The sequence below is a fragment of the Balaenoptera ricei genome, chromosome 1 (genome assembly GCF_028023285.1).
Source record: "Balaenoptera ricei isolate mBalRic1 chromosome 1, mBalRic1.hap2, whole genome shotgun sequence".
NCBI lineage: Eukaryota > Metazoa > Chordata > Mammalia > Artiodactyla > Balaenopteridae > Balaenoptera > Balaenoptera ricei.
The window spans coordinates 168,036,843-168,057,741 of NC_082639.1; the positions used below are offsets into that span (position 1 = coordinate 168,036,843).

At 38.2% G+C, this 20,899-nt stretch overlaps 1 protein-coding gene across 1 annotated transcript in view; it reads right to left on the bottom strand.

The window, feature by feature from the left end:
- Positions 1–20,899, bottom strand: part of LOC132372542 (kinesin-like protein KIF28P) — a 75,578-nt gene that overhangs the window by 39,863 nt on the left and 14,816 nt on the right. The window contains exons 3-6 of the mRNA XM_059934652.1: positions 16,969–17,172; positions 6,434–6,469; positions 2,430–2,654; positions 632–786 (exon numbers count right to left, since the gene is read on the bottom strand). Coding sequence (XP_059790635.1) covers positions 632–786; positions 2,430–2,654; positions 6,434–6,469; positions 16,969–17,172 — 620 coding nt within the window. The remainder of the gene's footprint in view (positions 1–631; positions 787–2,429; positions 2,655–6,433; positions 6,470–16,968; positions 17,173–20,899) is intronic.

A 20,899-nucleotide genomic window follows, 5' to 3' on the forward strand; every position in this document is an offset into this window, starting at 1 on the left:
TGAAAAACAATTAATAATTGCTAAGTGAAACAGCATGGATTAGTCTCATAGACACAATCCTTAGTGAATGAAGCCAGATGTAAAAGACAATATCCAAAACTCAGAAAACTCAATCTAGGTGGTAATTACATAGATATATACATATATAAAAATCCATTGAGCTGAACATTTAAGATTTGTGCACTTTACTATATGTAATTTATACCTAAGTAACCTTAACAATGCAAGATCCAGAAAGCAATATAATATTTTATCCTTTTATAAAAGTCAAAAATCAGTGCTACTAATAAATAATAATGTGCACAAGCGATAAAACAAGAAATGATAAAAGAAAGAAAGAGGGAAGGAAGTAGGGAGGGAGGGAGATAAACATAAAATTCAATATGGTGGTTACCTCCAAGGGGAGAATAGGAGAGGAATATCAACTGTTTCTTGGGTTGGGTGGTGGTTTTATTAGTGTGTGTTATTTCATTTAAAAGCAATTAATTAGTTTAGAATAAAATCTACAGGAGGGCCAGGAATGAACCAATGATGATAGTGGGTCATGAACCAAGGGTCATGATTAATCTAAATTTTGATATTTGAGTTTATTTTTATGGCACAAATAAATACCTATTCACTGATTATTTACCTGATAACATTTCCTAAATTGGTTAAACTTAAGTTAACTCGTGATCCTTCCCTCAGTCTATCACCTTCAGATCCTGAAGATTTCTGCCTTTCACTTCCAGCTAAATCCACCAAATTAATACTGGATTGTTTGCTGAGGTCTCTGTCTAGGAAAACCTGTAGGAAAGCAACACAGGTCATGCTATTAGAGTGGTAGCAGACTACACAAGAAGACAATCTATTTCACCTTCTAAAATATTTTTTCTAAATGTATTTCACACTCAAAAAAGATGTAATAAAATTTGCAAGTTAAAATGCCATCCTCTTTATAATGACATTTTACAATAACATTACTAGGCTCAAATGTCTCAGTTGCCCCTTCCCAATTCTGCAAAGCTACTTCCAACGATATATTAGATATCAATTATTGCCCTAGTATTTCTGTGATCAATAAGTATTTTAAATCTACTGTGAAATCTGCAAAATAAGTAACTGTTCAGGATGGCGTAGTCACGTAATAGAAAGAACACTACAGATTCCCTTTCTGTCATGTAACTGTGAACAAATGATTTAACTTTTCAGAGTTTCAACTTTCTCAGTTGTAAAATAGGGATGATAGCATGTTATTGGGATGTTATGAGGGTAAAAGATAATAGATGTAATGGTTCTAACCATGTCTGGCATACATTAATAGGTGTTAATATTGTTACTGACACCAATAAACAGAGTAAAATCATTCTTTTCCAGTTAATTTTGTCTCTTGCCTCTAAAATATCAAGTTTAAAAAATAGCAAGGCAAACCATATTTAAAGTTTATGAATTGCAGTAACATTGTAAAATTAAGTGAATAATATTTTAAAGTTTACAAGGTTCTTTAAAATGCAGAATGCTATTTAAACGTCTCAGCATTCCTATGAGGATAACTATTCATCTCATTTTTACAGAACAAGAAACTGAGACTTAGGAAAGGTAAGTTACTTCCCAAAGTTTCAGAACTGGTAAACAGAGTCATACATGGTCTAGTGTTTTTCCACTATTCCTGGTTAGAGCAGGACAATCTTTATTTATTACTATTTTATCTATTACTAGTGCTGTGGCTTAGGGGATGGAGGTGGTAAAATTGTAGCTAAATGTTTAACCAGGCTTTGTGAATAACCATGTCTGAATCAAATTGTCCATAATTGTAGAGATCACTCGGTGATATCCACCAAGGTGAATGGAGGAGAAAAGTGTGCTCTAGTTTATCAAAGATTCTAGTTAGTGGGGCGTTACATGGATTACCTGATTTCAAAGACTTTATCTTTGTACTTCCAAATATCAGAAAGACACTTCAGTATCTGGTGGTCCCCTAGGCTCATGGATCTGAAAGTTGGGCATTATTATATTGGTGATGCACACAAGGCCTACTAGTAGAATTCTCCATGACAAACCACAGACCCACTCTCATATCTCCACAGTTTGATCAACTTGGGGGTCAAAACCTGTTTCCCAGAGCATGGAATTTACTTGAGGGAAAGCAGTCTTTAGTCCCAGGGGCATTTCTGGGATCTGGTAGGTCTTACTGCCACCCCTCTGTTAGTAACAGGCTCACTTAGGCTGGGGTTGGGGGGCGTGGGTGTCGGGGGAGGGAGGCAAGAAGACAAGTGCCTCACTTTCTCCTGCTCCTGACCCTATAGTCTATGTTTGGAAAGAGCCACCTTAATCCATAGATCAAATCTAAAAAGATTCCATAATACTCACCAGCCCATAACGCTACTGGGAACCTTTCCCTGGACCCCTTTGGAGGGAGGTGGGGACAATGGCATCCACTTGAATCTCACCTGCTTGAACTGAATGGTGATGACCATGTGAGACCGGCTGCTGCTGGCATTCATGTTGGTCGAAGCTGTGGTCCTTATTTTTGTTCCTTGTTCCATCAGTCTTTCAATCTGGGCATAGTTCTCACAAGGCACTGACTTTAGACCATCCACATAAAAGCCCAGTTGTTGGTCTTCCCTTACTTTTAGCCCTCCAGGTTTCTTGGTTTTGGACAGCAAATCTCTTACCTGTGGAAAAAAGAATAAATAATGCAAAATTCAGGAAGGCAAGGATTTTTGTTTATTTCACCGTCACAGCTCCTAGAATATATTAAGTGCTCAGTAAATATGTATTGGATGAATGAATAAATGTTTAAGTTCTGTAGGTACCAGACCACCTCATAATTTAAATAAGTAAGGAATAGAGAAATGACAAGCAAGAAAATATGGAAACCTGTTGTAATTAGTGAAATCAGAAGCATATTTTTCTTTAGAAATTCAGTTTTATTATGTTCAAGTACCTAGAGCACTTCAACAAGACTGCGAGGTCCCTGAGGGCAGGGCATGTTTCTTTACTAGGACAGTAAATCCTAACATGGTTCCTGACATGTGGTAGGAACTCAGTGAATGCTTGTGGAGAGGATAGTGTAACTGAAGCTAAGCTAACAAGTAATGTTTAATACACTGAATATGGAGTATTGGCGGAACTGCTTTTGTAGCATGAAAAAACATTTTAGTCGGTATCTACAGTTGTCTGACTTTACATAGCTGATTCTAAAGCTTTTGTGCTTGAAAACATTGTTCTCGGATTATCCTAAATATTCTCCTAGAAATCTTGTTAACTCTTGTAGTTGTTTCACAACTCCTTTGTGAATAATATAAAAATAATGATCCCAGCCTCTTTCTGAATTATCACAAATTTTGTATTACAAAGTAATGAAGTCTTACTTTCCTGAGAACAGTGATAAATGAAACTTAAAATAGTTAAAAGTTAGTAACATTCAAAGTACCTAATGTTCTGCCTAGGTTAAATCATGCTGCAACAAATGCCACCACTGTGAATATCTACTTCCAAGGGAAACTTATTTAACCCAAACAGTATTTGCTACAGCCAAACCTAACAAGAGACTGTGGGTAATTCTTTGGATCTTCTTCTTATTATTGGAGATTTGTGTGATGTCACACTTAGACCATGGTCTCAGGTGAAAGTCAATGTTGACTCTCCCCCAAAAAAGCCACTTCTGCCAAGGCACAGTAGGTTGAGCTATGGGAGCCTGGTAGAGCCAGAGCCCCTACAGCAGGTAGTTGGTGTTATACGATGCAGGGAGATCTGGGCTGGGTATCTGACCTGGGTTCTTAGTTTTGGTTCTGCCTCCAAAGTGTAAGAGCTTTGGAAAGTCTCTTACATTCCCAGTTTTCTCCTCATAAGAGAAGAGCGATGGATAAAATGGTCTCTAAGATCTCCCCAAGTATTCTGTAGCTTTAAGTCCTAGAGTCAAAGCAAGATCACAGATTGAATTCAGGAAAGCAAATTAGGACAGTGGACAAAAAGGCCAGAGATAAGAAGACATCAGAACGGAGGCAACTCTGCCTTAGATAGGAAGCCTTTTCTATAACTTCCACTGAGTGATTATAAATTGTAGGAAGCGGCATCTAAGGCTGAAGATGTGTCTGAAGAAGGCTTATTAGAAAAAAGGTAAGTAGGTTTATCTAAATGGAATATGGAAGTGCCCAGAGACAAGGGCAGATCCTGGTACCGGATCCTCCAGGTTGTACCTGTAGATTGAATCGATGGTTATCACGAGAACTTCCTCACTCACCTCAGCTCTTGTGAACTCTCCTAAGTCTGTCTCTACCTGGCACTCCTTCAAATATGACTTTGCCGCTAGAGAAATCTTCTAAAACCCCAGTCTGATTCTTTTATTTCCCTGTTTAGAACCCTTCACTGACTCTCCATTGCCTCCCAGACAAAGAACCTTTGCCTTTTAGCAACTGATGTTTAGCTCCATCTCCGGATGCTTCCCTGTTCTCACCTCCCCACATGCTTCCAGCTCGGGCTACACAGGACCCTCACTGTTCCCTTAAACGCCATGTGCTTTCACGTATCCCTGGACTTATTAAATACGAATCCTCCTGCCTAAAGTGCCCCCCAGCCCTCCTACTGCCTCACCAAACTCATAAATATCTTTCAAGGTCCAGTCTAACTCTGTTGACAAACAACACCAACAATCCCAGGCAGTATTAATTCTCTCTCTTCTATGCCTTTCTTTTCACCATTCATGCAGCATATGTAATATATTTTATTACTATTTGCAGTGGATGTTATATCTTCTACGAAACTTCTCCATGGCAGGAATCATGTCTTAGGTTTTATTCATTCTCAGAGTCTAGTATGATGTCTGAAACATGAAAAGTATCTAATAAATGTCCCTTTGTTGAAGTACTGCTGGAAAATACCAGAGACTCATAGAAGGTGAGACATGAAGAAGTATTTAGGATGTCCAATGTCCTTATTTTAGAGATAAGAAAAGAGAACTCCAGAGAGATTATCCTCATTAATAGGTATCAGTAAAGGACCCACAATGTGATGCCATTTCCCCCCCGTTCCTTTCACAAGAACTTCGTAATAAGGGAAGTGAAGTTGTCCTCCTGAAGTTATTGGTATGAAATAAAGGAGCTATACTGTCTCCCAAGCCCATCAACTTGAAAGAAATAGAAACTGAATCTGTGACCTTAACATAATAACCCATTTGAATTTACTATCAACCTTCAACAGTGATAAATGGCTCATGGAAGCATATGAGGAAAAAAATGGATATTTTCTCTCCTTAATATAAAGAGAAAAACACTGACAGATTTATTCCTTCAATAATATTTATTTAGTAATGATTAAGTGCAAGGCTTTGGGATAGTGCTTGGGGTTACACAAGAAATCTTGGGGTATGAAACTACCCTTAAGAAACTTACAATTATAGATACCTCTGTCAATTTACCCATTCAGCAAACCTTAGGGGCATCCATTCTAAACCAAGTATTATACTAAGTATTGCCAATAGAAAGGTGCAATTATCTGTTCTGGAGATACAAATATGTAAATAAAATTTTACAGTATGATATAAGCACAAAGAGGAAAGGTTGCTCAATGTCTAGTGTTTGATAAGCACTACGTTAGAAATTTAAGATTCAGTGCATCTCAAAGTGTAGTGTCTTATTTTAAATTCTCTACTTTATAAATAAGCAAACTGAGCTCTGAGATAAAGTGATATCCCAGAGTCACAAAGCTAGTAAATGAGAGAGCTGGGATTTGAAACCAGGTTCTAACTATGATCAGGCAAACTATGGCCCATGGGCCAAATTCGGCCCTCCACTTGTTTTTGTATGATCATTGAGGTAAGAATGTTCTTCACATTTTTAAATGGCTGAAAAAATCAAAAGAAAAATATTTTGTGACGTGAAAATTAGGTGGAATTCAAGCTTCAGTGTCTGTAAACAAAGGTTTATTGGTATGCAGCCACGTCCACTCACTTACATATCCTCTGTGGCTGCTTTTGTGCTCTGAGGGCAGAATACAGTAGTGGTGACAGAGACTTTATGGCCCTCAAAGCCTAAAATATTTACTGTCTGGACTTTGAAGATAAAGTTTGCCAACCACTGTACTGAAGCCAGACTGACTGAAGCCTTAGGATGTATAGAGGAGCTGACATCTGAGCTGGATTTGAAGTTTAGTAGTTTCTTTAAGGCCAGAGAAAGCAGGAAGGGTATTCCAGGTAGGGGAAGATAGATGTAGGAAAGAATGACATATTCTGGAAAGGAAGAATAGTTCTATGTGGCTGAAGAATAGAATGTGTGGAGATACAAGGACATAAAATGAAGTGGAACCTACCTAAAATGAGGTAGGTTAGGGCTGAATAGTTAGGGCTAAAGAGTTTTGACTTTATCTGTAGGATAGGTGAGGGGGAGCCTCTGATATTTATTAAGCTGCAGAGAGTCAGTCAGATTTGTGTGTCAGAAAATATAATCACAGTTACCTGTTCATTGTAAATTTCCAGCATGCTGAATGTAACCTGTATAAAAAAGGGCATAAAGTAAATTAAGATTCTCTTGAAACAGTCATCTTTGAAAAAAAAAAAAAGTACTATGGAAACAAGATAAATGTACAACAAAGGAAAAAGCTAAATATTAAATATAGTAAAGCTCTTTTTCACAAGCAATAGGAGATTCTCAAATAATTTTAATGATATGGAGGAAGTTCTTCATATAAATTAAAAACAGATACAAAACATTGCATGTGTGTGTGCCTGTGTGTGTGTGTTTCAGTCTCAATTGTGAAGAGTAAAAGGTTGTTCTTTATTGCTCACTCTCTGATCTGAACATATGCAGAGAAAAAGATTGGTCTTTACCCTACTATGCTTTTGGAGTAATGCTAGCCAAGCTTACACCTCTTAAACAGGAGATTGGAGGAATCTGAATGACTCTAGTCTAGAGAAAAGGCTCTAAGATACTGACATTTTGCCACCACAATCCAGCACCCATGAAAAGCTGGCTTGTCTGTTAGTCACCCTGTAGTGAGTCCTGCCAGTCAAACCTTACCTCCCCAGAGCTTCCAACTAGCTTCAGAGAGCATCACATTTTAAGATGAACAAATGGGAGGGGAGATCAAGATGGCAGCACAGGAGAACGCTAGCTCACTTCCCCTCATTAACACATCAAAAATACGTCTACCCGTGGAGCAATTCTCACTGAAAACTAATTGGAAACCAGCAGAAGGATGCTTACAAAACCAAGGCTATAAGAAAGATCCACACAGAATCGGGTCGGAAGGGAAGAGAAGCAATCAAGTCGGGACCTGTGCCCCTGGGAGGGACACAGAAGAGGAGAGGTATTACACAGGCTTGGAGATCCTCCTGGGGAGTGAGAGGTTTGAACACACAGTGGGCAACCCAGCCCTGGGGTCTGACACCGGGAGGATGAGTCCCCCTCGCTGGTTTGAAAACCAGTGAGACCGACAGAGGGCTGTAAGAAACCTAGACTCCACTCATGAAGAGTGTGCACACACTTGCTTACTCCAGAAACAAGGCAGAGAAAGCAGATTAAAACTGCATGGGACTCTGGCCAGTTTCCTGCAACTGCCCTGGCATGCCCCAGCCAGAGTCACGCACCTGCTCCAGCCCCTATTGCCCCAGCACTGCTGCCCTCTGGGGTGAAGGTGCTGGGAGGGGGAAGAGCACACACTTAAAAGCCAGCTTCGACCCAACCCTAAAGGCTTCTGCTCCAGTAACTTGAGGCTCGACCCTGCCCCCTATGGGGCAGTGACAGCCACTGAGAAGCCCCAGGTCAGACCTGGCTCTGGCCCTAGCTCCTTCATCTCCAGAACTTCCCAAATAAGCAAAAACTAAAAGAGTTTATCAATACTAAATCGACCCTAAAAGAAATGTTAAAAGGCCTTCTCTAAGTGGAAAAGAAAAGGCCACAACAACTAAGAATCTATAGGAAAGGAAAAATCTCACTAGTAAAGGCAAATATATAGTAAAGGCTGTGGATCAACAACTTAAATAAACTAGTATGAAGATTAAAAGACAAAAAAATTATAAAATAAACTATAATTATAATAAACAGTGAAGGGGTAAGCATGAAGATACAAAATATGACATCACAAACACAAAACATAGGGGAAGGGAGGAAAAAATGTAGATTTTAGAATATGTTTGAACTTAAATGACCACCAGTTTCAAACAAGTAGATATAGGTTAAGATATATGAACCCCATGATAACCACAAGTCAAAAACCTACAATAGACACACAAAAACTAGAGAGAAAGGGACACAAGCATACCACTAAAGAAAATCATCAAACCACAAGGGAAGAAACTAAAAGAAGAACTAACAGAGAAGAACTAAAATTTAAAAAATGGTCAAGGATTAGACCATGTTTTTTTAGATTACACATATGAGTGAAATCATATAGTATTTGTCTTTCTCCATCTGTAATGCCTTCAAGGTCCATCCATGTTGTCGCAAATGGAAGGATTTCATTATTTTTTATATATATATGCCCACATCTTCTTTATGCATTCATCCTTGATGGACATTTAAGTTACATCCATATCTTGGCTATTGTAAATAATGCTGCTATGCAATTTGGGGTGCATGTATCTTTATGAATTGTTGTTTTCATTGTTTCTGGATAAATATCCAGGAGTGGAATTGCTGGATCATATGGTAGTTCTTTTTTAGTTTTCTGAGGAATCTCCATTCTCTTTTCCATAGTGACTGTACCAATTTAAAGTCCCACCAATAGTCACAAGTGTTCCCTTTTCTCCACTTCCTCACTAACACTTATCTCTTGTCATTTTTTTTTGTTTGTTTGTTTGTTTTTTCTGGCCATGCCACACAGCTGGAGGGATCCTAGTTCCCCAACCAGGGATCAAACCCGGGCCCATGGCACTGGAAGCCTGCATCTTAACCACTAGACCACCAGGGAATTCCCTATCTCTTGTCATTTTTGATGATAGCCATTCTAACAGGTGCAAGGTGGCATTGAAATGGAGCAGGACCCTATGGTCATTGCCCACTATGTCTTCATCCTGCCTTTTGTGTGTGGAAAAAGTTTAGTCAAAGAATAAGTTTAATCAGAGAAGTGAGATAATGCAGAAACAAAAGAAAGCAGTCTAGGATTGGTTCAAGATGGCAGAGTAGAAGGACATGCTCTCACTCCCTCTTGTGAGAGCACCGAAATCACAATTAACTGCTGAACAATCATCGAGAGGAAGACACTGGAACTCACCAAAAAAGATACCCCACATCCAAAGTCAAAGGAGAAGCTGCAATGAGATGGTAGGAGGGGTGCAAGCACAATAAAATCAAATCCCATAACCACTGGGTGGGTGACTCACAAACTGGAGAACAATTATACCACAGAAGTCTACCCACTGGAGTGAAGGTTCTGAGCCCCATGTCAGGTTTCCCAACCTGGGTGTCTGGCAATGGGAGGAGGAATTCCCAGAGAATCAGACTTTGAAGGCTAGCGGGATTTGATTGCAGGACTTCGACAGGACTGGGGGAAACAGAGACTCCACTCTTGGAGGGCACACACAAAGTAGTGTGCACATCAGGACCCAGGGGGAAGGAGCAGTGACCCCATAGGAGACTGAACCAGACCTACCTGCTAGTGTTGGAGGGTCTCCTGGAGAGGCTGAGGGTGGCTGTGGCTCATAGCAGGGACAAGGACACTGACAGCAGAAGCTCTGGGAAATACTCCTTGGCATGAGCCCTCCTGGAGTCCACCATTAGCCCCAGCAAAGAGCCTGTAGCCTCCAGTGCTGGGTCGCCTCAGGCCACCCCACCCATCAGCAGACAAGCAAAGTTTTACTGGGCTCTGCCCACCAGAGCAACACCCAGCTCTACCCACCACCAGTCCCTCTCATCAGGAAACTTGCACAAGCCTCTTAGACAGCCTCATCCACCAGAGGGCAGACAGAAGAAGAAGAACTACAATCCTGCAGCCTGTGGAACAAAAATTACATTCACAGAAAGATAGACAAAATGAAAAGGCAGAGGACTATGTACCAGGGGAAGGAACAAGATAAAACCCCAGAAAAACAACTAAATGAAGTGGAGATAGGCAACCTTCCAGAAATAGAATTCAGAAAAATGAGAGTGAAGATGATCCAGGACCTCGGAAAAAGAATGGAGGCAAAGATTGAGAAGATGCAAGAAATGTTTAACAAAGACTTAGAAGAATTAAAGAACAAACACCTAGACGAAAGAACAAACAGAGATGAACAATACAACTGAATGAAAAATACACTAGAAGGAAATCAATAGCAGAATAACTGAGGCAGAAGAACGGATAAGTGACCTAGAAGACAGAATGGTGGAATTCACTGCCACAGAATAGAATAAAGAAGAAAGAATGAAAAGAAATGAAGACAGCCTATGAGACTTCTGGGACAACATTAAATGCACCAACATTCACATTATAGGGGTCCCAGAAGGAGAAGAGAGAGAGGAAGGACCCGAGAAAATATTTGAAGAGATTATAGTTGAAAATTTCCCTAACATGGGAAAGGAAATAGCCACCCAAGTCCAGGAAGCGCAGAGTCCCAGGCATGATAAACCCAAGGAGAAACATGCTGAGACACATAGTAATCAAATAGACAAATATTAAAGACAAAGAAAAATTATTAAAAGCAACAAGGGAAAAATGACAAATAACACACGAGAGAACTCCCATAAGGTTAACAGCTGATTTCTCAGCAGAAACTCTACATACCAGAAGAGAGTGGCATGATATACTTAAAGTGGTGAAAGGGAAGAACCTACAACCAAGAATACTCTACCATGCAAGGATCTCATTCAGATTCGATGGAGAAATCAAAAGCTTTACAGACAAGCGAAAATTAAGAGAATTCAGCACCACCAAACCAGGTCTACAACAAATGCTAAAGGAACTTCTCTAAGTGGGAAACACAAGAGAAGAAAAGGACCTACAAAAACAAACCCAAAACAATTAAGAAAATGGTCATAGGAACATACATATCGATAATTACCTTAAACGTGAATGGATTAAATGCTCCCACCAAAAGACACAAGCTTGCTGAATGGATACAAAAACAAGATCCATATATATGCTGTCTACAAGAGACCTACTTCAGACCTAGGGACACATACAGACTGAAAGTGAAGGGATAGAAAAAGATACTCCATGCAAAAGGAAATCAAAAGAATGCTGGAGTAGCAATACTCATATCAGATAAAATAGACTTTAAAATAAAGACTATTACAAGAGACAAAGAAGGACACTACATAATGATCAAGGGATCAATCCAAGAAGAAGATATAACAATTGTAAATATTTATGCACCCAACATAGGAGCACCTCAGTACATAAGGCAAATGCTAACAGCCATAAAAGGGGAAATTGACAATAACACAATAATAGTAGGGGACTTTAACAACCCACTTTCACCAATGGACAGATCATCCAAAGTGAAAATAAATAAGGAAACACAAGCCTTAAATGATACATTAAACAAGATGGACTTAATTGATATTTTTAGGACATTCCATCCCAAAACAACAGAATTCACTTTCTTCTCAAGTGCTCATGGAACATTCTCCAGGATGGATCACACCTTGGGTCACAAATCAAGCCTCAGTAAATTTAAGAAAATTGAAATCATCTCAAGCACCTTTTCCAACCAAAACACTATGAGATTAGAAATCAATTACAGGGAAAAAAACCCCATAAAAACCACAAACACATGGAGGCTAAACAATATGTTACTAAATAACCAAGAGATCACTGAAGAATCAAAGAGGATATCAAAAATTACCTAGAGACAAATGACAATGAAAACACAATGATCCAAAACCTACGGGATGCAACAAAAGTAGTTCTAAAAGGGAAGTTGTTTATAGCAATACAATCCTACCTCAAGAAACAAGAAAAATCTCAAATAAACTATCTAACCTTACACCTAAAGAAACTAGAGAAAGAAAAACAAACATAATCAAAAGTTAGTACAAGGAAAGAAATCCTAAAGATCAGAGCAGAAATAAATGAAATAGAAACAAAGAAAACCGTAGCAAAGATCAATAAAACTAAAAGCTAGTTCTTTGAAAAGATAAACAAAATTGATAAACCTTTAGCCAGACTCATCAAGAAAAAGAGGGAGAGGACTCTAAAATTAGAAATGAAAAAAGAGAAGTTACAACAGACACCACAGAAATACAAAGCATCCTAAGAGACTACTACAAGCAACTCTATGCCAATAAAATGGACAACCTGGAAGAAATGGACAAATTCTTAGAAAGGTATAACCTTCCACGACTGAACCAGGAAGAAATAGAAAACATGAACAGACCAATCACAAGTAAAGAAATTGAAACTGTGATTAAAAATCTTCCAACAAACAAAAGTCCAGGACCAGATGGCTTCACAGGTGAATTCTATCAAACATTTAGAGGAGAGCTAACACCCATCCTTCTCAAACTCTTCCAAAAAACTGCAGAGGAAGGAACACTCCCAAACTCATTTTATGAGGCCACCATTACCCTGATAGCAAAACCAGACAAAGATACTACAGAAAAAGAAAATTACAGACCAATATCACTGATGAATATAGATGTAAAAATCCTCAACCAAATACTAGCAAACAGAATCCAACAACACATTAAAAGGATCATACACCAGGATCAAGTGGGATTTATCCCAGGGATGCAAGATTCTTCAATATAAGCAAATCAATCAATGTGATACACCATATTAACAAATTGAAGGAGAAAAACCATATGATCATCTCAATACATGCAGAAAAAGCTTTTGACAAACGTTTTACCCATTTGTGGTAAAAACTCTCCAGAAAGTGGGCATAGAGGGAAACTACCTCAACATAATAAAGGCCATATACGACAAACCCACAGTAAACATCATTCTCAATCGTGAAAAACTGAAAACATTTCCTCTAAGATCAGGAACAAGACAAGGTTGTCCACTCTCGCCCCTATTATTCAACATAGTTTTGGAAGTCCTAGCCACGGTAATCAGAGAAGAGAAAGAAATAAAAGGAATATAAATTAGAAAAGAAGAAGTAAAACTGTCACTGTTTGCAGGTGACATGATACTCTACATAGAGAATCCTAAAGATGCCACCAGAAAACTACTAGAGCTAATCAGTGAATCTGGTAAAGTTGCAGGATACAAAATTAATGCACAGAAATCTCTTGCATTCCTATACACTAACAATGATAGATCAGAAAGAGAAATTAAAGAAACAATCCCTTTCACCATTGCAACAAAAAGAATAAAATACCTAGGAATAAACTTACCTAAGGAAGTAAAAGGCCTGTACTCAGAAAACTATAAGACTCTGATGAAAAATCAAATATGACACAAACAGATGGAGTGATATACCATGTTCTTGGATTGGAAGAATCAATATTGTGAAGATGACTATACTACCCAAAGCAATCTACAGATTCAGTGCAATCCCTATCACATTACCAGTGGCATTTTTTACAGAACTAGAACAAAAATCTTAAAGTTTGTATGGAGACACAAAAGACCCCGAATAGCCAAAGAAATCTTGAGGGAAAAAAACGGAGCTGGAGGAATCAGACTCCCTGACTTCAGACTATACTACAAAGCTACAGTAATCAAGACAATATGGTACTGGCCCAAAAACAGAAATAGAGATCAATGGAACATGATAGAAAGCCCAGAGATAAACCCACGCACCTACAGTGAACTAATCTATGACAAAGGAGGCAAGGATATACAATGGAGAAAAGACAGTCTCTTCAATAAGTGGTGCTGGGAAAACTGGACAGCCACATGTAAAAGAATGAAATTTGAACACTTCCTAACACCATACACAAAAATAATCTCAAAATGAATTAAAGACCTAAATGTAAGACTGTAAAACTCTTAGAGGAAAACATAGGAAGAACACTCTTTGACATAAATCACAGCAAGATCTTTTTTGACCCACCTGCTAGAGTAATGGAAATAAAAACAAAAATAAACAAATGGGACCTAATGAAACTTAAAAGCTTTTGCACTGCAAAATAAACTATAAACAAGATGAAAAGACAACCCTCAGAATGGGAGAAAATATTTGCCAACAAATCAACGGACAAAGGATTAACCTCCAACATATATAAACAGCTCATGCAGCTCAATATTAAAAAAACAAAAAACCCAATCAAAAAATGGGCAGAAGACCTAAATAGACATTTCTCTAAAGAAGACATACAGATGGCCATTAAGCATAGTCAAGGATATTTAGTTCCTCTCCAAGGGCTGTAGATAACATTCTGAGCCATATCCTTTGAGCTGTCTTATACATACTAAAAAACTCCACCAGGTGGAAGAAGTTAACTGCATGATGACCAGACTGTAGCCATGACAAAAGCTGCCACAATTCTGAGAACTGGCCTCAAAAAAATGGGAACAAACCGACCCTGGAACTGAAGATTAACCATACTTAAAACAATCAAGATGATGCTGATCAGATCACCACACGACCAATTTCAAGATGTCAGAGCTGACACTACTGTTTCTACATGTAGCCCCCTCTCTCCTTTCTCTGTAAAAGCTCTTGCCCACTGACTGTTGGTGGCAGTTGGCCTTTGGACAGGAGTCCACCCTCCCCCACAGGTTGCCAGCCTCTGAAATATAAAGCAAACTTTCCTTTCCACCAACCTTGCCCCTTTGTTGGCTTTTGAGCAGTGAGCAGCTGTACCCCACTTTTGGTAACAATTTCTCATTGTGGTTTTGAGTTTCTTTTCCCTAATAATTAGTGACATTGAACATCTTTTCATGTCCCTGTTGCTCATTTGTATATCTTCTTTGGAAGTGCCTTTTCAGGTCTTCTGCCCATTTTTTTTTTTTTTTTTTTTTAGAAATTCACGTTCTTATTTATTTATTGATTGATTGATTGCTGTGTTGGGTCTTCGTCTCTGTGCGAGGGCCCTCTCTAGCCGCGGCAAGTGGGGACCACTCTTCATCATGTTGCGTGGGCCTCCCACCATCGCGGCCTCTCTCGCTGCGGAACACAGGCTCCAGACGCGCAGGCTCAGCAATTTGTGGCCCACGGGCCCAGTTGCTCCACGGCATGCGGGACCCTCCCAGACCAGGGCTCGAACCCGCGTCCCCTGCACCGGCAGGCAGACTCTCAACCACTGCGCCACCAGGGAAGCCCCCTTCTGCCCATTTTTAAATAGGGTTTTTTTTGGGGTTTTTTTGCTGTTGAGTTGTATAAGTTCTTTATATACTTTGGATATTAACCTCTTATTGGATATATGATTTGCAAATATCTTCTCCCGTTCAGTCGGTTGCCTTTTCATTTTTTTAAAATAGATCTTTATTGGAGTATAATTGCTTCACAATACTGTGTTAGTTTCTGTTGTACACCAAAGTGAATCAGCCATATGCATACATATGTCCCCATAACCCTTCCCTCTTGAGCCTCCCTCCCATCCTCCTATCCCACCCCTCTAGGTCATCACAAAGCACTGAGCTGATATCCCTGTGCTATGCTGCTGCTTCCCACTAGCTATCTATTTTACATTTGGGAGTCTATGTATGTCCATGCCACTCTCTCACTTTGTCACAGCTTACCCTTCCCCCTCCCCATATCTTCAAGTCCATTCTCTAGTAGGTCTGTGTCTTTATTCCCGTCTTGCCCCTAGGTTCTTCATTACTATTATTTTTTTTTTAGATTTCATATATATGCGTTAGCATACGGTATTTGTTTTTCTCTTCTGGCTTACTTCACTCTGTATGACAGACTCTAGGTCCATCCATCTCATTACAAATAACTCAGTTTCATTTCTTTTTATTTGTTTTTTCATTTTAATGATGGTTTCCTTCTCTGTGCAGAAGGTTTTTTGTTTTATTAGTCCCATTTGTTTATTTTTGCTTTTCTTTCCCTTGCTTTTGGAGTCAGAGCCACAGAAACATTGCTAAGACCGATTTCATAGAGGTTACTGCCTATGTTTTCTTCTAGGACGTTTATGGTTTTAAAACTTACATTCAAGTCTTTAATCCATTTTGAGTAAATTTTTGTGTATAGTGTAATATAGTGGTCTAATTCCATTCTTTTGCATATGGCTGTCCAGTTTTCCCAACACCATTTATTGAAGAGACTGTCCTTTCCTCATTGCATGTTCTTTGCTCCTTCGTCATAAATTAATCATCTATATGTGTGTTTGTTTATTTCTGGCCTCTCAGTTCTGTTCTATTGATCTCTGTGCCTGTTTTTGTGTCAGTACCATACTTTTTTTTATTATTATAGCTCTGTAGTATAGTTTGAAATCAGGGGGTGTGATGCTTCCAGCTTTGGTCTTCTTTCTCAAGATTATTTTAGCTATTTGGGATCTTTTGTGGTTATATACAAATTTTAGAATTGTTCTACTTCTGTGAAATATGCCATTGGAATTTTGATAGAGATTGTATTGAATCAGTAGATTGCTTTGGGTAATACGGACATTTTAACAATATTAATTCATCCAGTTCATGAACACAGGATGTACATCCATTTATCTGTGTTTTCATCAATTTCTTTCATCAGTGTCTTATAGCTTTCAGGCACAGCTCTTTCACCTTCTTGGGCCTTCTATGCTAGGGCACGTGAGAAACTATGCTGGGATAATTAAGAAACAAAATAACATTCTTTATTTAGAAGTAAAAATAAATTAATTAAGATGATAACACACCCACAACCTTGGTAGGAGAGGGGAGCAAAGGGAACCAGAAACTTGAGTTAGCTAAGGTTTTGTGTTATAAGCCTCAACAATGATCCCTTGCTATTGTCAGCATTCCTGTTTCTATGGTACTCAAAATGCCTTTTAAAAATATCTCCTTGGGTTTACCTCCATAGAACCAGAACAATTCAACATTTTATTTAGCTACAACTTGATTTTGTAATCATGTAAAGGTTTTGGTATGGAAAATTAACATTATCCTAAAATAGAGATGCTGATAGCTTTCATTGGGGGCAGAGAATTTCCAAAATGAAAAAAAAATTCCTTAAATAAGGGATTCTAGAATAATACATACCTGGTATTCTTGATTTTTCTCCCGGTTCTCAATTGCTTGAAATAGCTCTTCACACACATTTGGAATGATACCCTTGTTTGCCCCAAACCCAATCATGGAATAGCTTTTTCCAGAGCCAGTTTGGCCATAAGCCAGGAGAGTAGTATTATAGCCTTGCCAGGTACTGTCCAGAATTCCCCTGCCAAGATCGTGGAAAACATCTCTCTGGAAAGAAGACCACAGGCATCAAGTTCAGCACTGACTTTTCACAGTACTCTTAAAATCTAATATTCTGGTTTTAGTGAGTTCAACCTTAATTAGTATTATATGACTTACTTGAAATATAACTCATATGCTGTCTTAGAACCAGTGAAATAAAGCTGGCAACCAAAAAGGGATTTGTCAGTTTGGAAAACGCTGATCACCACAAATCACCATGGATATTCAACTAGCCAGTATTCGTCAGTAATGGATTTGAGTATTTTATAGCCTTGACAAAACATGGGCTAGGTCTTTAAAATTCATCAATTAGACAAAAATTTCAAGGCACCAAGGGACACAGACCAGTCAAAGTGTTTTCTACTTTCTCTGTATTCTTTAATCCAAACAACGTTACAAAATTCCTACACTAATTTTAACTCGCTGCTCCTGAACCTTCTTTCTTTCTTTCTTTCTTTTTTAACAAGACCTAGTGGTTCTGAAGCCAACACACACATATATATGTGCACCCTTTTTTTTTAAGTGGCAGACACAGATGCTTGTGCCCACAATTGCTTGAAAGAGAAGATGCGGTCTGGCTTTTATTATCTATCATCTGATTATCTATTATTATCTATTATGTTATCTATAATATGAGAGATATTATCTGTTATTGTCATAGCCAGGAATAATTCTCTTATTTGAGGCTGTTTCAAAGTGTATATTCTTCTCTGTTCTCTAATATCAATAAAATAGTAAGTAAGCATTATACACTCCATTTGTTGCAATGTATACATTTGTGTAATTTATATAATTTTTATTTCTGAGAAAGATGCACATACCAACGTAGTGTGATTTATATAAGGACAATAGGCAATAATCAATTTTCTTACACTACTCATTTCTCATGAGAAAGGAATAAAAAGTATTACACTATAAGTGTTAGGGGAGCTCTAGGTTTAAAATGTGGAATCTGGCCGGTGGTTTCCCAGAACGTTGAGACCATACTTTTACCAGAAAAAATGTATTTATGTAATAGATATCCACTCTACCTTAGGAGCTATTAGCTGAACCTAAGGAGTGCTCACTAAGCTTAGTAAAGTAACTGGTTTTGCTATCATTTTTTCCTCTGTGCTATTTGGAGATTTGGGGGAAATGCTTTTATTGCCAATTTTTATGAATTGAAAACTTCAAACAAGCAACATAGAATTTTATTAAATAAACAAAATCTTAGAGAATAGAATCATTCTGTAAATTTTGTTAGCTGTAGAGTTTTCTGTATAGTTTCCACTGAAATCTCTTTTGGATGTCAGTGATTTGCATATTAGGTAAGCCAAGAATTCACAGAGCTACATTTCTAGTTTCTTCCTATTCTTCATCCTATAATCAACTATACGAAACATTTTCCTACACTACAGTATGTAAAGCTATAATTCTGCAGTATCTTAATAGGTGGTCAACAAAAGATAGGGAGGATGAGAGGGAAAGCTGTTGACAAAGTTAATCAAGTCTCTTTACAGCACAGTTTTTGCAGTCTTTTAAAACTATCTTTTAAAAAACTGAGAATTGACATATAACATTATACTAGTTTCGAATGTACAGCATAATGATTTGATATATGTATATATTGAGAAATGATTACCAGAATAAATTTAGTTCACAGAGTTTTTGTTTGTTTGTTTTTTTATTTTTTGGCCATGCAGTGTGGCTTGTGGGATCTTAGTTCCCTGACCAGGGATCGAACCCGGGCCCTCAGCAGTGAGAGCACAGAGTCCTAACCACTGGACCGCAAGGGAATTCCCCCAATTTTTTTTCTTGTGATGAGAACTTTTAAGATCTACTCTCTCAGCAACTTTCAAATATACAATACCGTATTGTTAACTACAGGCATACCTCAGAGATACTGTGGGTTCAGTTCCAAACCATCACAATAAAGCAAATAATGCAATAAAGTGAATCACAAAAAGTTTTGTTTTTCCCAATGCATATAAAAGTTGTGTTTACACTACACTGTAATTTATTAAGTGTGCAATAGCATGATGTCTAAAAAGACAATGTATACATCATAATTTAGAAATATTTTACTGCTCAACAATGCTAACCATCATCTGAGCCTTCATAATCTTTTTGCAATAGTAACATCAAAGATCACTGATCACAGATCACCATGAGAAATAGAAAAATTTGAAATATTGGGAGAGTTACCAAAATGTGACACAGAGACACGGAGTGGGCAACGTTGGAAAAATGGCACCAATAGACTTGCCTGATACAGGATTGCCACAAAACTTCAATTTGTTTTAAAAAAAAGAAAGAAAGAAAGAAAGAAAAGAAAAAGAAAAAAACCCCGCAATAACAACACTGTATCTGCGAAGCGAAATAAAGCAAAGCACAATAAAATGAGGTCTGTCTGTATATCACCATGCTGTACATTACATCCCCAGGACTTATTTACCTTACTGGGAGTTCGTAGCTTTTGATGACCTTCACCCATTTCACCCGTGTCCCACCCCCACCCCCCTCAAACCCGACACCCAACATTAACCCCTGCCTCTGGCAACAACCAATCTGTTCTCGGTATCTAAAAGTTCATTTTTTAAAAAGATTCCACATGTAAGTGAGATCATATAGTATTTGTCTTTTTCTGTCCAACTTATTTCACTTGGCATAATGCCCCCAAGGTCCATCCATGTGTTGCAAATGGCAGGATTTCCTTCTTTTTATGGCTGAATAATATTCCATTGTGTATGTATGTATATGTATGTATATATACATTTTCTTTATCCATTCATCTGTCGATGAACACTTAGGTTGTTTCCATGTCTTGACTATTGTAAATAATACTGCAATGAATATGGGGGTGCAGATATCTTATCAAGATAGTGATTTCATTTTCTTTGGATAAACACTCAGAAGTGGGATTGCTGGATCACATGGTAGTTCCATTTTTAATTTTGAGGGGAACCTCAACAGATGAATGGATAAAGAAGATATGGCACATATATACAATGGAATATTACTCAGCCAAAGAAAGAAACGAAATTGAGTTATTTGTAGTGAGGTGGATGGACCTAGAGTCTGTCATACAGAGTGAAGTAAGTCACAAAGAGAAAAACAAATACCGTATGCTAACACATATATATGGAATCTAAGAGAAAAAAAAAGTCATGAAGAACCTAGGGGCAAGACGGGAATAAAGACACAGACCTACTAGAGAATGGACTTGAGGATATGGGAGGGGGAAGGGTAAGCTGTGACAAAGGGAGAGAGTGGCATGGACGTATACACACTACCAAACGTAAAATAGATAGCTAGTGGGAAGAAGCCGCATAGCGCAGGGAGATCAGCTCGGTGCTTTGTGACCACCTAGAGGGGTGGGATAGGGAGGGTGGGAGGGAGGGAGACGCAAGAGGGAAGAGCTATGGGAACATATGTATATGTATAACTGATTCACTTTGTTATAAAGCAGAAACTAAGACACCATTGTAAAGCAATTATACTCCAATAAAGATGTTAAAAAAGAAAAAAAAAAAAAGAAAAAAAAAAAAGAACCTCAGTGACCTATGGGACAATCTCAAGCATACATGTAACTAGAGTCACAGAAGGAATAGGAGAGACCAAAAATACTTGGAGAAATATTGTTTGAAATTTTTTCAAAATTTGATGGAAATCACAAACCCACAGATTCAAGAAGCTTAATGAGCTCTGTCCAGATTGAAATGACCACTTTTCCTTTGTACCCCGTTGTATCCCA